Genomic DNA, 18,586 nt, shown 5'->3' with positions numbered 1-18,586 from the left:
CGATAACGTTGAAAATCTAACGGTACTTGTTCAGAAGTTACGTCAATGGAATGTTGCTATAAAAGGAGCTGTCAAAAATGAGCCGTGACCAGTGTAATTATAGGGTTAGGTTAAACGCAAAAAAGAGCTTTCACAATATGAGCAGTGACCAGTGTTATTATAGAGTTAGGTTAAACACAGAAGACAAGTAAAAAATAATAGTAATAGCGTTCATGTTCATAGTTTGCTCCTATAGCTATATAGACTATAGGCCTATAGCATACCGCACCCTGTATGGGTGAACCCTTATCTACTAACATTCAAAACGTCCGCATCCTTACCTTGTTGAAAATAGTTGGCTTTCCTTACATACACGCAGACCAGTGCCATTAGCTGTAACTGTGATAGCCTCTGTCGGGTCGATGGAGGCAGTGGCAGCAGGTCCCGTAGATTGGCTATCTCGGCATTTATCAAGTCTCGACGTAATTTGCTTGCTCCTTTTGTAGACTTGCTAGCATCGAATCTGAAAATAATAATAATAATAATAATGAATAAATAAATATCTTGAGAATGTGCAATCTAAAGGTGCCAGGTCGCTATGATCAGAATGGAAGGCAAAGTAGGAATAAAGGCTACACCCCGCCAAGTCAAAACAGTTTGACAGCGCTACTAAGAGATACTCGTATTATACGCCACAGGTGGTGTTAGTGTCGTCCTCACGAGGCTGAATGCACCCCGAACTCTAAACATAGAGCCGAAAACATTCGACCCCACACCCCACCGGGAATCGAACCTGGGACCTCTGGCGTGCAAGCCTAGTGTCATACCCACTCGGCCAGGGAGATAGCTCACCTTTTAAGAATACTTTTTCGGGGCTTTGATTTCGGATTTGGATTTTTTCACAACTTTTTACGTAGGAATTGGAAAACTAGGTAGATGTACCACTATACAATATCTCAATTAAGAACTTATACGGAAAAGTTCCTCAGAATTACAATACATACGTGCAGACGTTTGTGGGGAAATGGAGTGGATGACAGAGTGTGGAAGCGTTTTTAAGAAGACAAATTTCCCCACAGTTGGTGGAAAAAAATGGAATAAAAACCGTTTTGGAAATACACAATTGTAACAATATAGGTTTTTAAAATAACTGAAATTCACAAAAAGTGTCCAAATAGGTGGAACATTGCCAAGTTGAAATTGAGAGAAGGTTGAAGGAATTGAGATCCAGCATTTTCAGCAGACACGAAAAATTGAGAATGCAGACTTGCACTTGGCCCTTAATTTTCTGATCTCACCACTTTTAAGGGCCGACATTTTTGGATAGGAACTTGGCCTTTTTTTCACATTTGTGTTCAAATTAACATGCGGAAGAAAAGACATCTTGTTGTCGAATAGAACTCCGAGATCTCTTAAGCATTCAGAACGGGGTATTTCGGTAAGGTACACCACCAACACCACCAACACCACCAACACCACCAACACCACCAACACCACCAACACCACCAACACCACCAACACCACCAACACCACCAACACCACCAACACCACCAACACCACCAACACCACCAACACCACCAACACCAACACCACCAACACCAACAACACCAACACCAACAACACCAACACCAACAACACCAACACCAACACCAACAACACCAACACCAACAACACCAACACCAACAACACCAACAACAACTACAACTACAAAAACATCAACAACAGCCCACGGAAAATTTTCAAAAGCTCGCAAATAGCTAGGTAATAAGGAGATCTGTACAGTGGCGTAGCGTGTATGTATGGTGTGTATGGCGGCCATACAAGTCAAAAGTTCACTCTAATGCCCATAAATATTAATGGCATGTACCTACTGTGATGGGACTTGGTAGACTTGTGCATGAGCCCTACAAGGTCCTACACTTGAATTTAGACCACGCTACGCCACTGGATCTGTACCTACTAATGATGTGTAAATGCACACTTAGAAAAAAGGAGTGAGAGGCCTGGCGCACTACCGTGCGCCTAGATCATATAAAGTATATATATATATAAAAAAAAAAAAAATTGATTTTTTTTTCGAATTTTTTTCCAAGTCCGAAGCAACATTGACCTTGGTTGATATCTGGATGAGTGATAGAATAGAAAGTAAATAAAAAAGTCCCAAAATGAAGAAAGAAGAAAAAAAAAGAAAAAACAAAAGGTCGCTATGAGATTTGAACCTGAGCCCTCCTACTTTATAGTGGTTTGACGAGCTCCTTGACCACTCGGCCACTCTCCTAGATAAGTTGTGAGGGAGAAATAGTAGTAAAGTAGTATATTAAAATTTGCGCGATATCCATGTAATGCGTCACACGCCAGTGTTGCCCTGTTGCCAAGTTCGATTTTTTGAATTGCATTTTTTTCGCGGGCAAATTTTGCGGCGTGATATCTACGTAAAAATTAACTTTATCCCGGAAAAGAGAATACGATTATTATTATTTTTATCTATATGATAAATTTATTTATAACTAATTATCTCTCACATGAGACACCTCAATTATTAGTTTATTAGACTTGATGACTTGAAGTATCTAATTATCTTGAACGGCTATGACATGGCAGGGTTTTCAATGTAGAAAACCACAGCTTGAAAGAATGTTCGAAATTGAAAGAAAATCTGAAATTAAAGTAGGTATACTTTCTTTCCTATAGGATGTGGAAAGTGAGAATGCATGAGTAGGTACTTACTTTTTGTAGATACCGATGTACTTACTTTTGAAAAACCGATGTTAGGAGTTGTTATAGGTTGATGAATTTGATGGAAATGATGGTGGTGAAGCAAGGATAGATCATTTCGTTTGAACACTGAAATCAGAACAAGGAAAAATCTGTACAAAAAAAAAAAGAAAAAAGAAAGAAAACTGGCGTTCTTCACACGACTTTTTATTACTTTTGTAGAACACATATTTGAAAAAAGAAAAAAAAAAACTGAAATTTCTCCCAAGGCCATAATTGTAAAAGTTAGGGTAAAAGAACACTCAAATAAGCATCATTTAATAGGATAAGGAAAGTCGTGTGATGTTCACACCAGATTTTTTCTAAGTGTGTTTTTACACATCATTAGTATTAGGTACAGATTTCCTTATTACGTAGCTACAGTCGAACCTGTCTAAGTGGGACTCGTCTAAATGGGAAACCTGGGATAACTGGGAAAAAAATCGTGGCCCCTTCATGGCAATCTCTCTAAGTAGGTCACTTGTTTAACTGGGAAACCTGGATAAGTGGGAAAAAATTGTCGGTCCCTTCGACTGTATTTGCGAGCTTTTGAAAATTTTCCGTGACTCATGATTCGAAGAGCACGATTTTGTATGCGTTCTATATTGGAGGAGTGGTACGCATATGATGGATTCCAAACACTTGAAGAAAATTTCAGAATGCCGCGCACTAGAGAACAATATAGAACTTTTATTGGAAGAACATCACGAAAGTCCTTAGTGGTTCGGTTAATAAAACCCAACATTCGAGGGGCTCTAGAGAGAACATCACGAAAGTCCTTAGTGGTTCGGTTAATAAAACCCAACATTCGAGAGGCTCTAGAGCAGATCAGATTTACATGCGGAAGAAAAGACATCTTGTCGAATAGAACTCCGAGATCTCTTAAGCATTCAGAACGGGGGATTTCGGTAAGGTTTATGAAGTAGGAATGTATGGAAGGTGAGCGGGAACGACTGAAGGTGATGACATTGCACTTTGAGGGGTTGACGTCAAGGAGATTGGTGGACAACCATTGGTTGAGGGCGACCAGGGCATTTTGGAGGGCAAGATGGTCAGAGAATGATTTGATTGCCTTGAATAGTTTAATGTCGTCAGCGAAGAGAAGAAGAGAAACATCAAGATCTGAAAGGCATTTTGGGACATCATTTATGAATAGTAGGAAAAGTATAGGAGCTAGATGAGATCCTTGGGGGACCCCTGAAACAGAAGAGAAAGGCGAAGAAAAAGATGATCCTACACGAACAAAACATATTCTTCCAGAGAGATAACTTGCAAACCATTCCAACAGAGTCCCCTCAATTCCATGGCCACGAAGTTTGCTCAGGAGAACCTTATGGTTTACCCGGTCAAATGCCTTGGTGAGGTCGAGATAGATGGAGTCAACTTGAGTTCCAGAAGAGAGGTTGGAAGAGATGAAATTAGAATATTCAAGAAGATTGGTGGAAACAGATTTGCCAGGAATGAAGCCGTGCTGATGAGGAATGATACTATGATGAATAAAGGGAAGAAGTTTGGCGATTATTTGTTAGGTTTATATTAGACATCCTATGTATTAACATTATTCTTACCGTTTCTATTATTACTGGATACTAGGTATTTGTGTTTTTCTACTCCGACTCGAGTTTCGCCTATCTTATAGGCATCTTCATGGGAAATCTTATAGGCATCTATCTTATAGGCATTTCCCATGAAGATGCCTATAAGATAGGCGAAACTCGAGTCGGAGTAGAAAAACACAAATACCTAGTATCCAGTAATAATAGAAACGGTAAGAATAAGGGAAGAAGTTTGTCAAGAACCAAAGACTCGAATATTTTAGGAACAGCTGACAGGATTGCAATGGGTCGATAGTTAGTCACAACAGTTTTGGAAACACCACGCTTAGGAATAGGAGAGATGAAGCACTTTTTCCAAAGACGGGGGAAAGCACCCTGACTCAAAGACTGGTTAAAGAGTAGAAACAAGGGAAAAGCTAAAGAGAAACGACATTCCTTGAGAAACCGATTGGGTATACCGTCTGGGCCAGATCCTTTATGGACATTCAGAGATTTCAACTTGCCCAAGATTTCTGGTGGTGGCCTTCGGCCTTAAATTTGATAAAAGAGTGATTTTCTTCTCATAATGTTGGTTTTTAACTGATAAGGTGATAGGTAGTTTTAAAAGTTGGTTAGGCCGTAGGACCAGTGCTACGTGTGTAGGGATAGCAATCCCGCAGGCTTTTGAATCCCGCGGGATGTGACCAATTCCGCGTGGGATTTTGCGGGATTCACAAGTATTACCCGCAGAATGCCGATGTTCTAACACTGAAAGTATAACATAGGTACTCCATAATGGGTAGAACACCCTACCCAACCCACAATATTACCAGTTTATCAAACGGTATACAAGGAAATGAAATATATCAACATTATCAACTCTTTCAAGTCTGGGAAATTTCAAATTTATGTATTACCATAATGAAACATTAAAACTGAACAGATATCATTTCTGATTTCAAAAGACAATTGAGGACAGTGACAAAGGGCGTATTTTGCCTTTTCTGTTTTTCTTCTAAAATGCCGGGTTTTACCTGATGAGGAGATACATAATATGATAATATCCAAAGTTGGTTAGGACCAGCTACATGAAAGTTAACCAATTATGTTACCTACTATGATGTATTTCACTCGGAAATGATCAGAACTTACCAAAACTTACTCAATGATGTTATTATTTAATTTTTCACTCGGAAATGTTCGGAACTTACCAAAACTTACCCAATGATGTTATTACGGCATTTTCACTCGAAAATGGTCGGAACTTACCAAAACTTACCCAATGATGTTATTATTTAATTTTTCACTCGGAAATGATAGAAACTTACCCAATGATGTTATTATTTTACAATATCTCGGGAACGGTATAAGCTAGAGACTTGAAATTTGGTATGTAGTTCACAAATGTGACAAGTATGCAACACAAAACGTTTTGTTAAACTAGGTGCTGCGGTTGGCGGTACAATGATGTTATTACGGCATTTTCACTCGGAAATGGTCGGAACTTACTAAAACTTACCCAATGATGTTACTATGGCATTTTCACTCGGAAATTATCGGAACTTACCAAATCTTACTCAATAATGTCACTATGGTATTTTTAACTCGGGAATGACCCGAACTTACTAAAACTTACATAATGATGTTATTATGGTATTTTTTCAGTCGGAAACGACCCGAACATACTAAAGCTTACACAAAAAATTACTATGGTGTTTTTCACTCAGAAATAACCCAAACTCACCAAACCTTACCAAACGATGTTACTATGCCTATTGCCTTTGTACTTTGTTGCGCTACGCTCATACGTCATATTATGGTAAGTTTCTGCAAAAAGTTATGAGATCCCCCCAAAAAAATACCACTTCGTGGCATAAAAACGAGAAAAGGGAAAAGGTGTTCTGGAGGTTCGGGTAGGAACATTAAGATTTATTGCAGCCAATAGCCCAGGAGTGTCAACTTTTGAGTGGATAATATTGAAGAACATGATGACATCATAGAGAGTACGTCTGGTGGATAGAGGTAAGAGTTCTAGAGTGGATTGGAGAGAGGAATAGGAAGCGTTTGGTGTGTTTAGCCTGTAACTCATGATTCGAAGAGCACGATTTTGTATGCGTTCTATATTGGAGGAGTGGTACGCATATGATGGATTCCAAACACTTGAAGAAAATTCCAGAATGCCGCGCACTAGAGAACAATATAGAACTTTTATTGGAAGAACATCACGAAAGTCCTTAGTGGTTCGGTTAATAAAACCCAACATTCGAGGGGCTCTAGAGCAGATCTAGGCGCACGGCAGTGCGCCAGGCCAAGTTCCGGCCTGAGCACGCCAGTGTGTATATTACACGAAACATTTCGACGCATTTTTACCCCTATCATAACTCCGTCAATTTTCAATGTAATGTCACGAAATTTGGACCATATGTTAACCTATACTTTCTTATTATACCTGCGAAATTCCGAAGTTCTAGCTTTACCGGAAGGGGTAGAAAAAACGGTTTGAAAATCGCTTATTTTACGACTGTCAATGAGAGGAAAAAAATCATTTAATCAGGGCAGGTATCAGGGAACCAATTCATACAAACCTTTTTCCAACCGGAACCAACTAATACGTTTTTTCTTTTTTCCCAGTTGGGAACCAACTCGTACTCAGCCGTAATATTAGAGGCACTTCCCGATGTCCTAGAAACTTGAAATTTGGCAGGATGGTAGGTCTTGATGAGTAAGTAAAGGGAAAAATCTCAAAATCGGCAAAAGTTGCACTGGGCGGCGCCCACGGAGGGGAAAGAAAGGTAGGTACTACGTGAAGGAGGAGCACACAAATTATGAAGTGAATAAAAGGCGGGGTACAAAATTGATTTCTCATCTTTTTTGGGGTGGGATGGACTTTTGTTTATTTTTTGTGGGCACTTGATTTCTTTTGGGAGGAACGACTTGGTAGGGTCTTTTTTATGCCACAAAGTTGAAATTGTGCCAGTTGTTTATCCACAAATGGATTAATTCATCCCAGTCTGTACGAGCACATTAAGAAGATACAACTTCCTCATTATATCATACAGAAAGTACAGAAGAATGTCTTGCTGGAAACATGTCGCATCGTCAGAAAATTTATCAGCACCTGAAGATATTTCACCTTCCCTACATACTGACATCTATGTTTGCTTTGTTAGCCCATAGATGTATCTGTAAAATGCCATTTAAAAATAAATAAATGAGAACATTGAACAAAATAATAATAATATCCAAAGAAAGGTTCCGATAAATGAAGCAAATGTCCGAGAGAAAAAATCCGTGAAAAATCTGAAATCTGAATGTGTCCGAAAAATCTGAGTGAATCTGAGCTGTCCCCCAATAAGTAAATAATATTGAAAAGTTAGAACTTTCAAGGTAATACACAACACTTGGTAAAACAAATTAAAATCAATAGGGGAAAATGAAAACAGATCGTTTTTTTTTTTTACAATATTATTTTATTAACTACCATACCGGGTTTCGCCAGTAACGGCATCTTCAGTGGTATTATACCATTATACCACTACCAGTGGTATTATACCACTGAAGATGCCGTAACTGGCGAAACCCGGTATGGTAGTTGATAAAATAATCTAGGCGCACGGCAGTGCGCCAGGCTAAGTTCCGGCCTGAGCACGCCAGTGTGTTATATTACACGAAACATTTCGTCGCATTTTCACCCCTATCATAACTCCGTTAATTTTCTACATAATGTCATGAAATTTGGACCATATGTAACCCATACTTCCTTATTAGGTCTGCGAAATTCCGGGGTAGAAAGAACGGCTTGAAAATCGCTTTTTTTACGACTGATTCACTCATCAAAATCATGAAGCACTTCCCGATGTTGTAGAAACTTGAAATTTGGCAGGATGGTAGGTCTTCACATGGTCAGCTCCCATGGCGTAGAGTAATAGTAATAGTAATAGTAATAGTAATAGTAATAGTAATAGTAATAGTAATAGTAATAGTAATAGTAATAGTAATAATAATAATAAAATCTTACCTGGTAAACATTTTGTTGAATTCTTTGGGTTGGTGATATTGATGAAGCTAGTAGTTAGGGTTATGCCCCATCTAGAATAACTGATGTCATGTCATTCAGGGAATCTCTTCAAACACATTGTCCACAAAAATAATAATAAATTAATAATAATAAAATAAAACTTAACAAAACAGAAGAAAACGTCACGCTTTTCAGGAAAGCCTACCAGAAAAATAATAATACATATTATAATAGTGCTCTCCAAGTTCTGCCCTCAGCACGCAGTGTATACAGGGTGTTTAAAAAAAAACACTTGCCACCCCTGAAAACTTACCAACAGGTACCAAAAAAATAACACTTTTTTTTCCACATTACAGCTGAACTCTCAAAGGAGCAAAATATAGTAGAGGGCCGCGCCGCAGGCGAAATTTTTGAAAAATAGGTTGTAGATCAAATCCGGAATAACAACACATTTTGTTTTCTTCCGCATTTTTTATTTTTTCCTTGAAAATTGGATGAGCTCGCGGGCCGCACAAAAGGAGTTGGCGGGCCGCAGTTTGTGCACAGCTGATTTAGTCAGTAGAGCCAAATCACCGCCAACGGCAGCATCGATGGTAACCAAAGTTTCGTGTTGCATATTAAAGGACAATATTAAAGGATTAGTAGATATACCCAGACACAGAACAACATTTTATGAAAAAATATATACTTAAGGGAAGTGATAAGGGACTGTGATATCCGAGTTGCGTCCGTCCGATTTGGATCCCATTTCTGAAATTTATCATCCGAGTTGCGTCCCTGAGCTACCTTCCGGTGCCAGCATGGTAGGTAAACATTGGATTTTAGGATTATTGAGATATTGGGAAAATCCTACAATGCTGCAGTGAGCACCCAAGTTCTGACATAATAACACAAAGAAACTGCATTTGCATTTATTATTCACATGAAAATAAACTGAAAAACAATGCCAAGTTGAAATTGAGAGAAGGTTGAAGGAATTGAGATTCAGAATTTCCAGCCATTTTCAGCAGACAAGAAAAACGGGTAATGCAGACTTGGCCTTTTAGGATTATTGAGATATTGGGAAAAATCCTACAATGCTGCAGTGAGCACCAAAGTTGTGACATAATAACACAAAGAAACTGCATTTTGTATCTAGTCTAAAAAAGAAGTTCATAGACATTGGACGTTAAACAGGGAGTAGACCTGTCTGAGTTTTCTCTTGCTAAAGAAATAGCAAAGGTTGAGTGTGAGCCGTAACTGCTGAGGCCTTTTCATCCCGAAAGCGAAAAGAGGAAGACAGGATAGGAGAAAGCCAGCCGTTCCGAGAACGAACCTTATCGTATAACTTTCCTATTTTATTAATTATTCAGTTTATTATTATTCTTGATTTGATTTTTTAATTATTAATTAATTTATTTAATTTTGACATCCTTTGTAAATACTTTTTACCTAAGTTATATATAGCAATGGATACTCTCGTAAGTATCCATTGCTATATATAACTTAAGTAAAAAGTATTGATTTTTTAATTTTACTTTCATGTTATGATTTAAAATCAAGACTAGAGCCCGTTCTCCCTTTCTTCCCATTATAATGTTTAAGTCACCCATCCATTTATTGGCCTTTCTCGGCGTAGCTTAACATAGGTGACGCTAAAACCGGTCTTAAATGATCGACTGAAGTGTTATCTGAAACTTTCTCGCTTTGAGTTCATAGGTCGTCGCGACAAATTTCAAGATCAGAGCTCATTTGTGTGAGAAAATGTGAAAAAAATCCCGCAAAAACCATTTTTTTTGGCTTTATGGTTTTCTGGACAAAATTTGCACCACCATTTTCGTGTTCCTGGTAAAAAGACCTTTAATTTGATATATAGGTCGACTAGGTTTGGACAAGTCATTCTATGGGAACAGACAGAGTGACAGACAGACGACACCGAAGCGAATACAATAGTCCGTCCCTTATACCTTTTTATTACTATTGTAATAATAAAGGAAGGACGGACTAAAAACAGAAATAATACCTACATCTTTTAAAACAATCAAAAAATCTAAGGAAATCTGATAGCACAAAATAAATTTCCTTACATTGGACATGGAAAAAGATACTTAAGTACTTATAGGGAAACACGGGGCAAAACGATACCCCGCCCTTTTTAGGAGCTAGGAAATGCTGAGCTCTCTAACGATCAGGGTGACGAACAGGATCTAAACATCTTTCAACCGGGAAACGAAGCAATTCCGGACATGGGTTCGCAGACTGAAACCTTCTTAGAGCAGTTCCTGATGTTGATCACAAAACTTTTAAAATACCCTGTACACCAGCATGCGAGAATGTACTAGTGCCTTAAGGCATGGAATGTGAGAATGACCCTCCCCCACCTAGGACCTGGTTGGCTAGCCATATAGTTCTTGATACCAATCTTACTCCAGCTTGAGCCCCTTCTGTCCTCAAACAAATCATGAAAATAAATAGATGCATACAATAATTTAAACTTTATTTTTGTTTACTTGGAAAAAGGGTGGAAATACTGGATTTAGGAAGTCGATTGTTTTGTGCTTCGTCTATCTATTTTCATTTATATATATATATAATTCATTATTATTATTATTTTATTTTTTTACTTACTCATTATTTCTAAAACTGATTACTTATTGCTTATTGACAGATGTAAAATGCTTTTTCACTTTTTGTATTGTTTTTGTGAACGTTTGTGATTTGTAAAAAGGGCTCGTAGGTAACTTGCGTACTATTTCAATTTTAACCTTCTAGTTGCGTACTAAAATGAAAAAAGATGTCCGACTTTTGTACTGGGTCTCTTTTTTTCTTTCTTCTAAATTAATGACGATAAAAAAGTAACTCTGACTACATGCTGAATCGAAAAATTCGCCCACGGCGCTAAAGATTCCATTTTTGACAAGCCGGATTATCTCACTATTGGAGACCAAAATTTTCAAAAATGTAAATGCAATTTCTTTGTGTTATTAAGTCACAACTTTGGTGCTCACTGCAGCACTGTAGGATTTTTTCCCAATATCTCAATAATCCTAAAATCCAATGTTTACCTACCATGCTGGCACCGGTCGCTATGCGCATTTATATGTCATAGCTACTGATTTTCCTCACGAGGCTGAGTGGGCCCCGCAACAGCCAGTCACAGAATCAATTATCGGCATGATACAAATTTCTTGACCCCGCCGGGAACCGAACGCGGGTCTCCCGCGTGCAAGGCGAGTGCAGTGACCACTACGCCATGGGAAAATTTTCAAAAAATTCGCCTGTGGCGCGCGTTATTCTATGCACCCCTTTTCGTATCAAATTTGAATTTGGACAAAATAATGTGGAGATATCACCCACCCTCCTTAAAAAAAAAAATACTGGTTAAGTCAATGGATATTTCAGCAGGCTAACTTAATTTTTCGCCTGCGGCGCAGTTCACTTATAGCAAATACCTAAGAGGGGCTCGAAGCACCTATATCAGTGAAAATGGGTTGAAAGAAATGAAATAAATCGGGCCCAATATTTTCAGGGGGGGGGTGTTAGACCCATTGTAGGGGGGGGGACATTTCGATTGTTGAACAGGGCGCCAAATGAGCTTGATCCGGCCCTGACTACCGAGCTGTTTTTTTATACGATTTCAAAAATACGTACATACCTTTTGGTAACCATTTCGCCAAACAAATCATTTTCCCAAAAATCGACTTACACGGTAGTGAAATTTGGACGACAACGACATGTAGAAAGGTATACAAAAATAATAACAATAGCATAGAACATGTTCATATCCATAGGTTATTCCTACAGGCCTATAGCACACAGAAGTTTTTATACAGTTATTTTTGGTCACCCTGTTCGTAATATACTTATTTATTTACTTTATGGTCTCAAGTATATAGGTTCAATCTCAGGTACCGCGGACGTAACTCGGATGACCTTTTTTTTGGGTTGAGAGGTTGAGACGCAAATCGGATGATTTGGGATTTTCGGACGCATCTGGTGTTCCTCTATTCCAATCATGATGAAAATCATACTCAGGTAGCTTACCAACATTTCCACGGATATGTACCACCTCCGACATCATCAACAACATTAACGACAATAGGAAGAAGTAGACGAAACGGTATATCAATCTAGTAAACAAAACAGTTTTACCTCGTCGCCATCATTTTTATTTTTCTTCAGCAAAAACAGAAATTTCTCAACAGTCACAAGATAATATTCGAATGGCTTGAAAAGGAAAATCTGGCCAGACTTCACATAGATGAGTCATCATCAACTCATCATAAATTGACCGAACGAAGTGAAGGTCTACGTTTTAACTCGACCGTTTTGCATTTGGTTTAGAATGTTTATGTGTTTGTTTAGTCCGCTATAACTCCAGATTGCCTGGTCCGATTTTGATGATATTTGGTTCCTTGAATCAAGGCACGTCGATCCTTGAATTTGGTGTCCCGGGTCCAATTTTTGATGCAAACTTTTGATCAAGGTAATAGATAAATTACCGCATTTATGACCCTTGTGTTCTCTCTCAAAAGAAGAAAAAAAAAAAAAAAATGTGACCATAGACCCCAATTTTTGGTAAATCTATAGCTTTATGAAAGGTCAACCATTCTTTAAATCTTTTGAATGATTGTAAATAAAACCTGTTCTCTGTCCTTTTTATTACGTAAGATGTATTCCTCCTGTTCTAATTCAATACATGGTGAATGCATTCATTCGCACATTAAACGAGGTACAGAGATAGCTATGAGTACCTACTACCTATCTGTTCTACTTCAGATCTTCCTGGTTTGAAATCATGAAAATTATAACAAAAGTACTGAGCCATGTTGTATGTGTCCGTATGTGTAGGCTGTGGGTTGGTATATCTACATTCTACATACTTACTTTCAACGTACCTACTATTGCAATCAATTAAACGAGGTACAGAGATAGCTATGAGTACCTACTACCTATCTGTTCTACTTCAGATCTTCCTGGTTTGAAATCATGAAAATTATATCAAAAGTACTGAGCCATGTTGTATGTGTCCGTATGTGTAGGCTGTGGGTTGGTACATCTACATTCTACATACTTACTTTCAACGTACCTACTATTGCAATTTTATTAGCTATCAGCTATCGATTTGATAATTAAATCTATTTAACCTCTTAGCTTGCTGCTTCTTTACTTAACTTTTTTCTATCAAAGTTGTACCTATCAAGTTCTTCTATTGCAGGTAGATTCTTTATGTAAATCAATCAAAAATCACAACTACTTTTCGGGGAAATCAGCCTTGTTTGTATCTTTCGCTTCTTTCTATTAATTTCCAACAGCTTCTTAGGTAGGTTATTGCTAGTTGCTATATACTTTAATCTCTTTATCTTTAAAGTGCAATACTAAAATTTGTGTCTACTTACAAACAAGTAGATACAAATTTTAATTTTAAAATTAATTAATGTTTACATTTTTTCTCCATTACTTAGGAATTGATGAACCTGGATAGATCAAAAAATAAAATAAACAATACAGTGAACGAAGCAGTGTTAGGTATTACACCATAAAAATTTCCGTTAAGAGCAAATGGCTCTCCTGTAATAACTGTCGGGTTATCTTCTAATTTGTTTTCTAGTCTAGTCTAAGTATGTACCTATAGCCAGGTATTTTGGCTAATAGGTAGGTAACTAGGTATGTAAGTTAACTTTTCTGAATAAAAATATCCAAAGACATACCTACTTCCATGGTGGCTTTTAAACTTACTGCCTTTACCCGTATCTGTGACCTTAATTACTACATATTAAAACCTGCTCCAACGTTTGTGTTGTGTCTAAAGTCTAGTTGCAGGGAGGTCCTCATGAGGTACTACTACCAGTAAATCCACACTTTAGAGTCGCAAATACTTTTCTTTTGTAAACATGAAGTACTTGTCCAAGGAATGCAAGTCAAAACCAAGACTCGGAGCTTTGTGCTCACAGTGCCTTTGAAATTTGTTCGTGAGACTTACTCAATTTTCTAATTACATTTTTCACAATGAGGTATCTTTTTTGTTTGTGATGTAATTCAAAAGAACGAGGGAAAAAATATTCCTTATGGGGAAAAAAAATAAAGTTTAGATTTCTTTCTAGAACTATTCTAGACCACAAGAAATGATGATATTCATCAAAAGAGTTCCCCCGGAAAATGGTTTCAACAGGAATTCATTAAGTAGAAAGCAAATTTTCTAATAATGACAAGAGTATACTTTGACGAAGCAAAAGAGAGGAAGAAAGTCATTCTTGAAAAGTTTTAATAAAAGTAGACAAGGTCTCTCAGGACAAGGCAGAATGTAAGGAGGACAGGTGGAGGAGGGAAGACAAGGGGAGAGGACGATAAAGACTTGGGTACGCATAAGGGAAGTTCTGCCTTTCACATTCAATAGATGGAACTGAGGAAGAATGAAAATCTGAAAGCTTACTCCTTAAAGCTTAAAAGGATAACACCAAATAATTTCGATGCTTCCCCAGAATTTTGTTGTGGATAGGATAAATTTGAATGGAGATCCGTCTTGCAGGAAATTTCCTTCGGTTACATTTGTCTCAAACTTCCCCAGAATTTTGTTGTGGATAGGATAAATTTGAATGGAGATCCGTCTTGCAGGAAATTTCCTTCGGTTACATTTGTCTCAAATAGGTACTCTTCTCCAGTTACATAGTCCTTCAATGTGCAGGGTGTTTTTCTCTTAATTCCTCTAGGCTAAGTAATAAGACCCGCTTTTGACAGTTTCATATGAAATTTCCCGAAGAATCCAACTGCCATTGGTATTTGGTATTACACAGGAATAATGGTCTCATGGTGTACCATCACACTTGAGGAATGACGCGAGGAAATTTCCTTCGGTTACATTTGTCTCAAACACTCTTCTCCAGTTACATAGTCCTTCAATGTGCAGGGTGTTTTTCTCTTAATTCCTGTAGGCTAAGTAATAAGACCCGCTTTTGACAGTTTCATATGAAATTTCCCGAAGAATCCAACTGCCATTGGTAGGTATTTGGTACACAGGAATAATGGTCTCATGGTGTACCATCACACTTGAGGAACGACGCGACGGAACGTGGTCTTGGCATTCTAGAATATTTTATACAGGGTGCCCGCATAGGTACTATTGAAGACCATTGCGCCCTATTCAGATACAATTTGAATTAAATATTTGTGGACATTTGGACAATGAACTGTTTGTCCATAATTTAATTCGGACGTTTTTCATTTGACAAGTTAAGATTAATAAATTCATTTGTTAAGTAGCTTCGTTTGAAGAGTATACTCTTGGCTAACTATCAACATCAGAAACACCTTCAGAGTTCAGTTTTACCTGTCTGCCATGACTACCCTGAATGGAATGCACACAGTACCTACCTACTTGTACACCGTATTAGCATTGTTCCCATGACTCATGATCAAGATTATGACAATGACAATTTAATCTCCACTGCCCACTGCCACTGGCCGAGTAGAAACATTAATACATGCCCAGACATTATGAACTCTTGTCAAAGTCAAAGTAAGACCACCGTAAAATGTCAACGGAACGTTTGCATTTCGATCAAAATGTAGACAATGTCATTTTATTCGAATCGACCACTGATGCTTGTACACTACACAGACATCCAAATATGTAAAGAAGAATAGGCAAAACTGATATGTTAAAGAAAAGTTAAAGAAATTGACGTTTACAATTGTGGATCGGGATCTTGAACCCGATTGCTTAGGTCCTAGGTACATACATACGCGTGTATCACCTTCCATAAACACGCTTGTTCGAGTTCTGCCAAGCTACAAATGCCAAATGTTGAAAATTTGGCAAAAACTGAGCAAGAGCCTACAACAATGAACAATGTACACAAAATGTCACTCTCCGCTTATGGAGCACTCGGAACGAAATCCGGAAACATCTAATTAACATGAACAACAGGAATGCCATTGAAATTCCATACAGGAGGAATAAAAACACACAGGATCAAATGAATGTAGGCTTCCTAATCAAAACAATCAACAGTGTAAATATTTAGATAGATTTTAATGAATCAAGTTGCACAAAGCAATGACTGTGTAGGCTGATGCAGTGATCTGTTATAATTTAGTTATTTTCAGTTTTTTATTACCTAACTAGGTAGTTTCTGAATGGGGCCAATTTGGAGTTAATTTTTAGAATTTTTAAATTTCGTACAACATTTTTCCTAGACCTGAGAATACGGTAGCTATGTCGGCATGCGGCAGGGCGTTGGGCCACCAAAAACCCGCTTGTGTAACTTTATTTACATAAATATGTACACACCTAGTATTTAAGTGACCTCAAAATATTAATAGAGATCTGATAATCCAGCTGATTTAATTTTCATAACAAAAATATTAGAGAAGTATACACCCAAATGGAAACGAACTTTGGAATAAACTACAACAAAATTAATTTATAACATAATAGTTTAGTTTTTTCGTATATTTTCAGCAAACTTTTGTTTTATCGACGCGACAGTAGACTTACGTATAGCAGCCCTGTAAAATCCACTTGGCAATAGAACAATAATAACCCGAGCCGCCTACCTCTTGCAAGAAGTTTTTTTTTTTTTTTTTTTTTACTATTTAGCATTATCTGCTCTGACAAAATTCATCCCCTGTTCCGAATGCATGAAAAGTGCCACGCCAAAACTTTCCGCACCCTTCAACATTTCAACAATCCTTTCTGCCTGTGCAGTGAGAGGAATTGTGTGTCCCCATACTATAACAACCAGCAGTTGAATATAGGGAGTAGAGATGAATATAGGGAATCGTAAAATCGTATGTTATAGCCTTTGAATGTAAGGATACAGAGTCGTATGTTTGAGTTTTAGTATGCCGGAAAATGTGGACAACCAGGATATTCAGAGGTGGCTGGGGTGAATTCAGTAAAATTGTAATAGATAATTCTACACCTTTAAAATGCATTGTGCAGTTAGGCGTATCAGTTTGAAATGCAGTTAAGACAGAAATGTGTACGTGGGTATTATTGTTGGAGAGGTTCAAGCTTCCAGCTATATCGTAGATATTTCCATTTGGGAGTTTCAGAAAACAATATCTAATAAATTCGGGACCCTGATGGGTTATTAGAAAATGGAATATGAATTTTATGAACAGAGATAAGAGAAATATTAAAAGAGAAAAGAACACGGAAATGGGAAATGAGAAGAAAATGAATTTGAAGATAATATGGAGAATGAATTTGAGGATATGAAAAAACAATTGAATGGAAGGGAAAAAGCAAAGCTATGCATAATATCCAAATCATTTCCCTTCCCAGCTCTGCTCAATCATATAAACCTCTTTCAAATTTCCTTTTCTTTCCTTCCTCCTCCTTCTCCGCCTCCTCCATTGCTTTCTTGGCTTCCTATATCTTATATTTATCAATATCTTCTTGTTCTTCTTCGATTGTAGGAATCTTTCATGGAAAATTAATATCACTTACCCAATCCATAGGTACTTATAGGTACTTCCCACTTCATTGTTATTGAAAAGTAATGAGATAAAATGAAAGAATGGAAAATTAGAAATTGTACTGAGCGTCAATATTACCTTCGCATGAGGAATAAATATTACATTAACTATACCCTACATTAAATTGCATTATAATAACCGCGTTACATTGAAAACATCACTTAAACATGTCGCGTAAGTACCTTATATTTATAAAGAAGCCGACAATAAGAGGAACAATAGGAATTAAATTATCAAAATAATATAAAATCATATTGACATCGACTTTATTATTATCGTTATGATTTCGTCTAATTAAATTTCAAAACCAAAAGGACTTGAGGGAAAAAAGAGAGACGGAAAGCCATTAAATTGAATTTAAATAAATATGGCGTAGGTACCTACCTAGCTTGTTTTATTATTTTTAATTTGAGAGAACAGATTACCATAATTTTTATAAAAGAGCAAAAAGTAAAACAGAATGAAAGATATTATATAGCTTGTTTTATTATTTTTAATTTGAGAGAACAGATTACCATAATTTTTATAAAAGAGCAAAAAGTAAAACAGAATGAAAGATATTAACCCTGAAGTACTTGGGTGTGTATTTTTCGGTCCTACAACTCGGGTGCGTATTATAAAGGTATTTTTTAAAGATCACTCATCTAGTCTTGGGTTAAAAAATGCATTATTTATTTATGAAAAACAATTGAAAAAATAATGATATACCTAGTCGGTATTCATTTATTAAACGAGATGCCATTAATATTTATGGGCATTAGAGTGAACTTTTGAGTTGTATGGCCGCCATACACGCCATACATACACGCTACGCCACTGATCACACTTAAATACAAAA

The 18,586-nt window shown here is 37.2% G+C and overlaps 1 protein-coding gene across 1 annotated transcript; it reads right to left on the bottom strand.

The window, feature by feature from the left end:
• Positions 1 to 285: 285 nt before the first annotated feature.
• On the bottom strand, positions 286 to 9,034 carry LOC103518238 (neuronal PAS domain-containing protein 4-like). Its single transcript, XM_008483299.3, has 2 exons — positions 8,287 to 9,034; positions 286 to 502 (listed from the first exon to the last, which is right to left on the bottom strand). The coding sequence occupies exons 1-2, from the start codon at positions 8,295 to 8,297 to the stop codon at positions 286 to 288; spliced, it is 228 nt and encodes a 75-aa protein (XP_008481521.1). The 5' UTR covers positions 8,298 to 9,034.
• Between the last annotated feature and the right edge of the window lie 9,552 nt (positions 9,035 to 18,586).

The sequence above is a fragment of the Diaphorina citri genome, unplaced genomic scaffold (genome assembly GCF_000475195.1).
Source record: "Diaphorina citri unplaced genomic scaffold, Diaci psyllid genome assembly version 1.1 scaffold2127, whole genome shotgun sequence".
Taxonomy (NCBI): domain Eukaryota; kingdom Metazoa; phylum Arthropoda; class Insecta; order Hemiptera; family Psyllidae; genus Diaphorina; species Diaphorina citri.
Note: the sequence above shows the minus strand (reverse complement) of the source record. Positions and strands in the feature narration are given on the sequence as shown.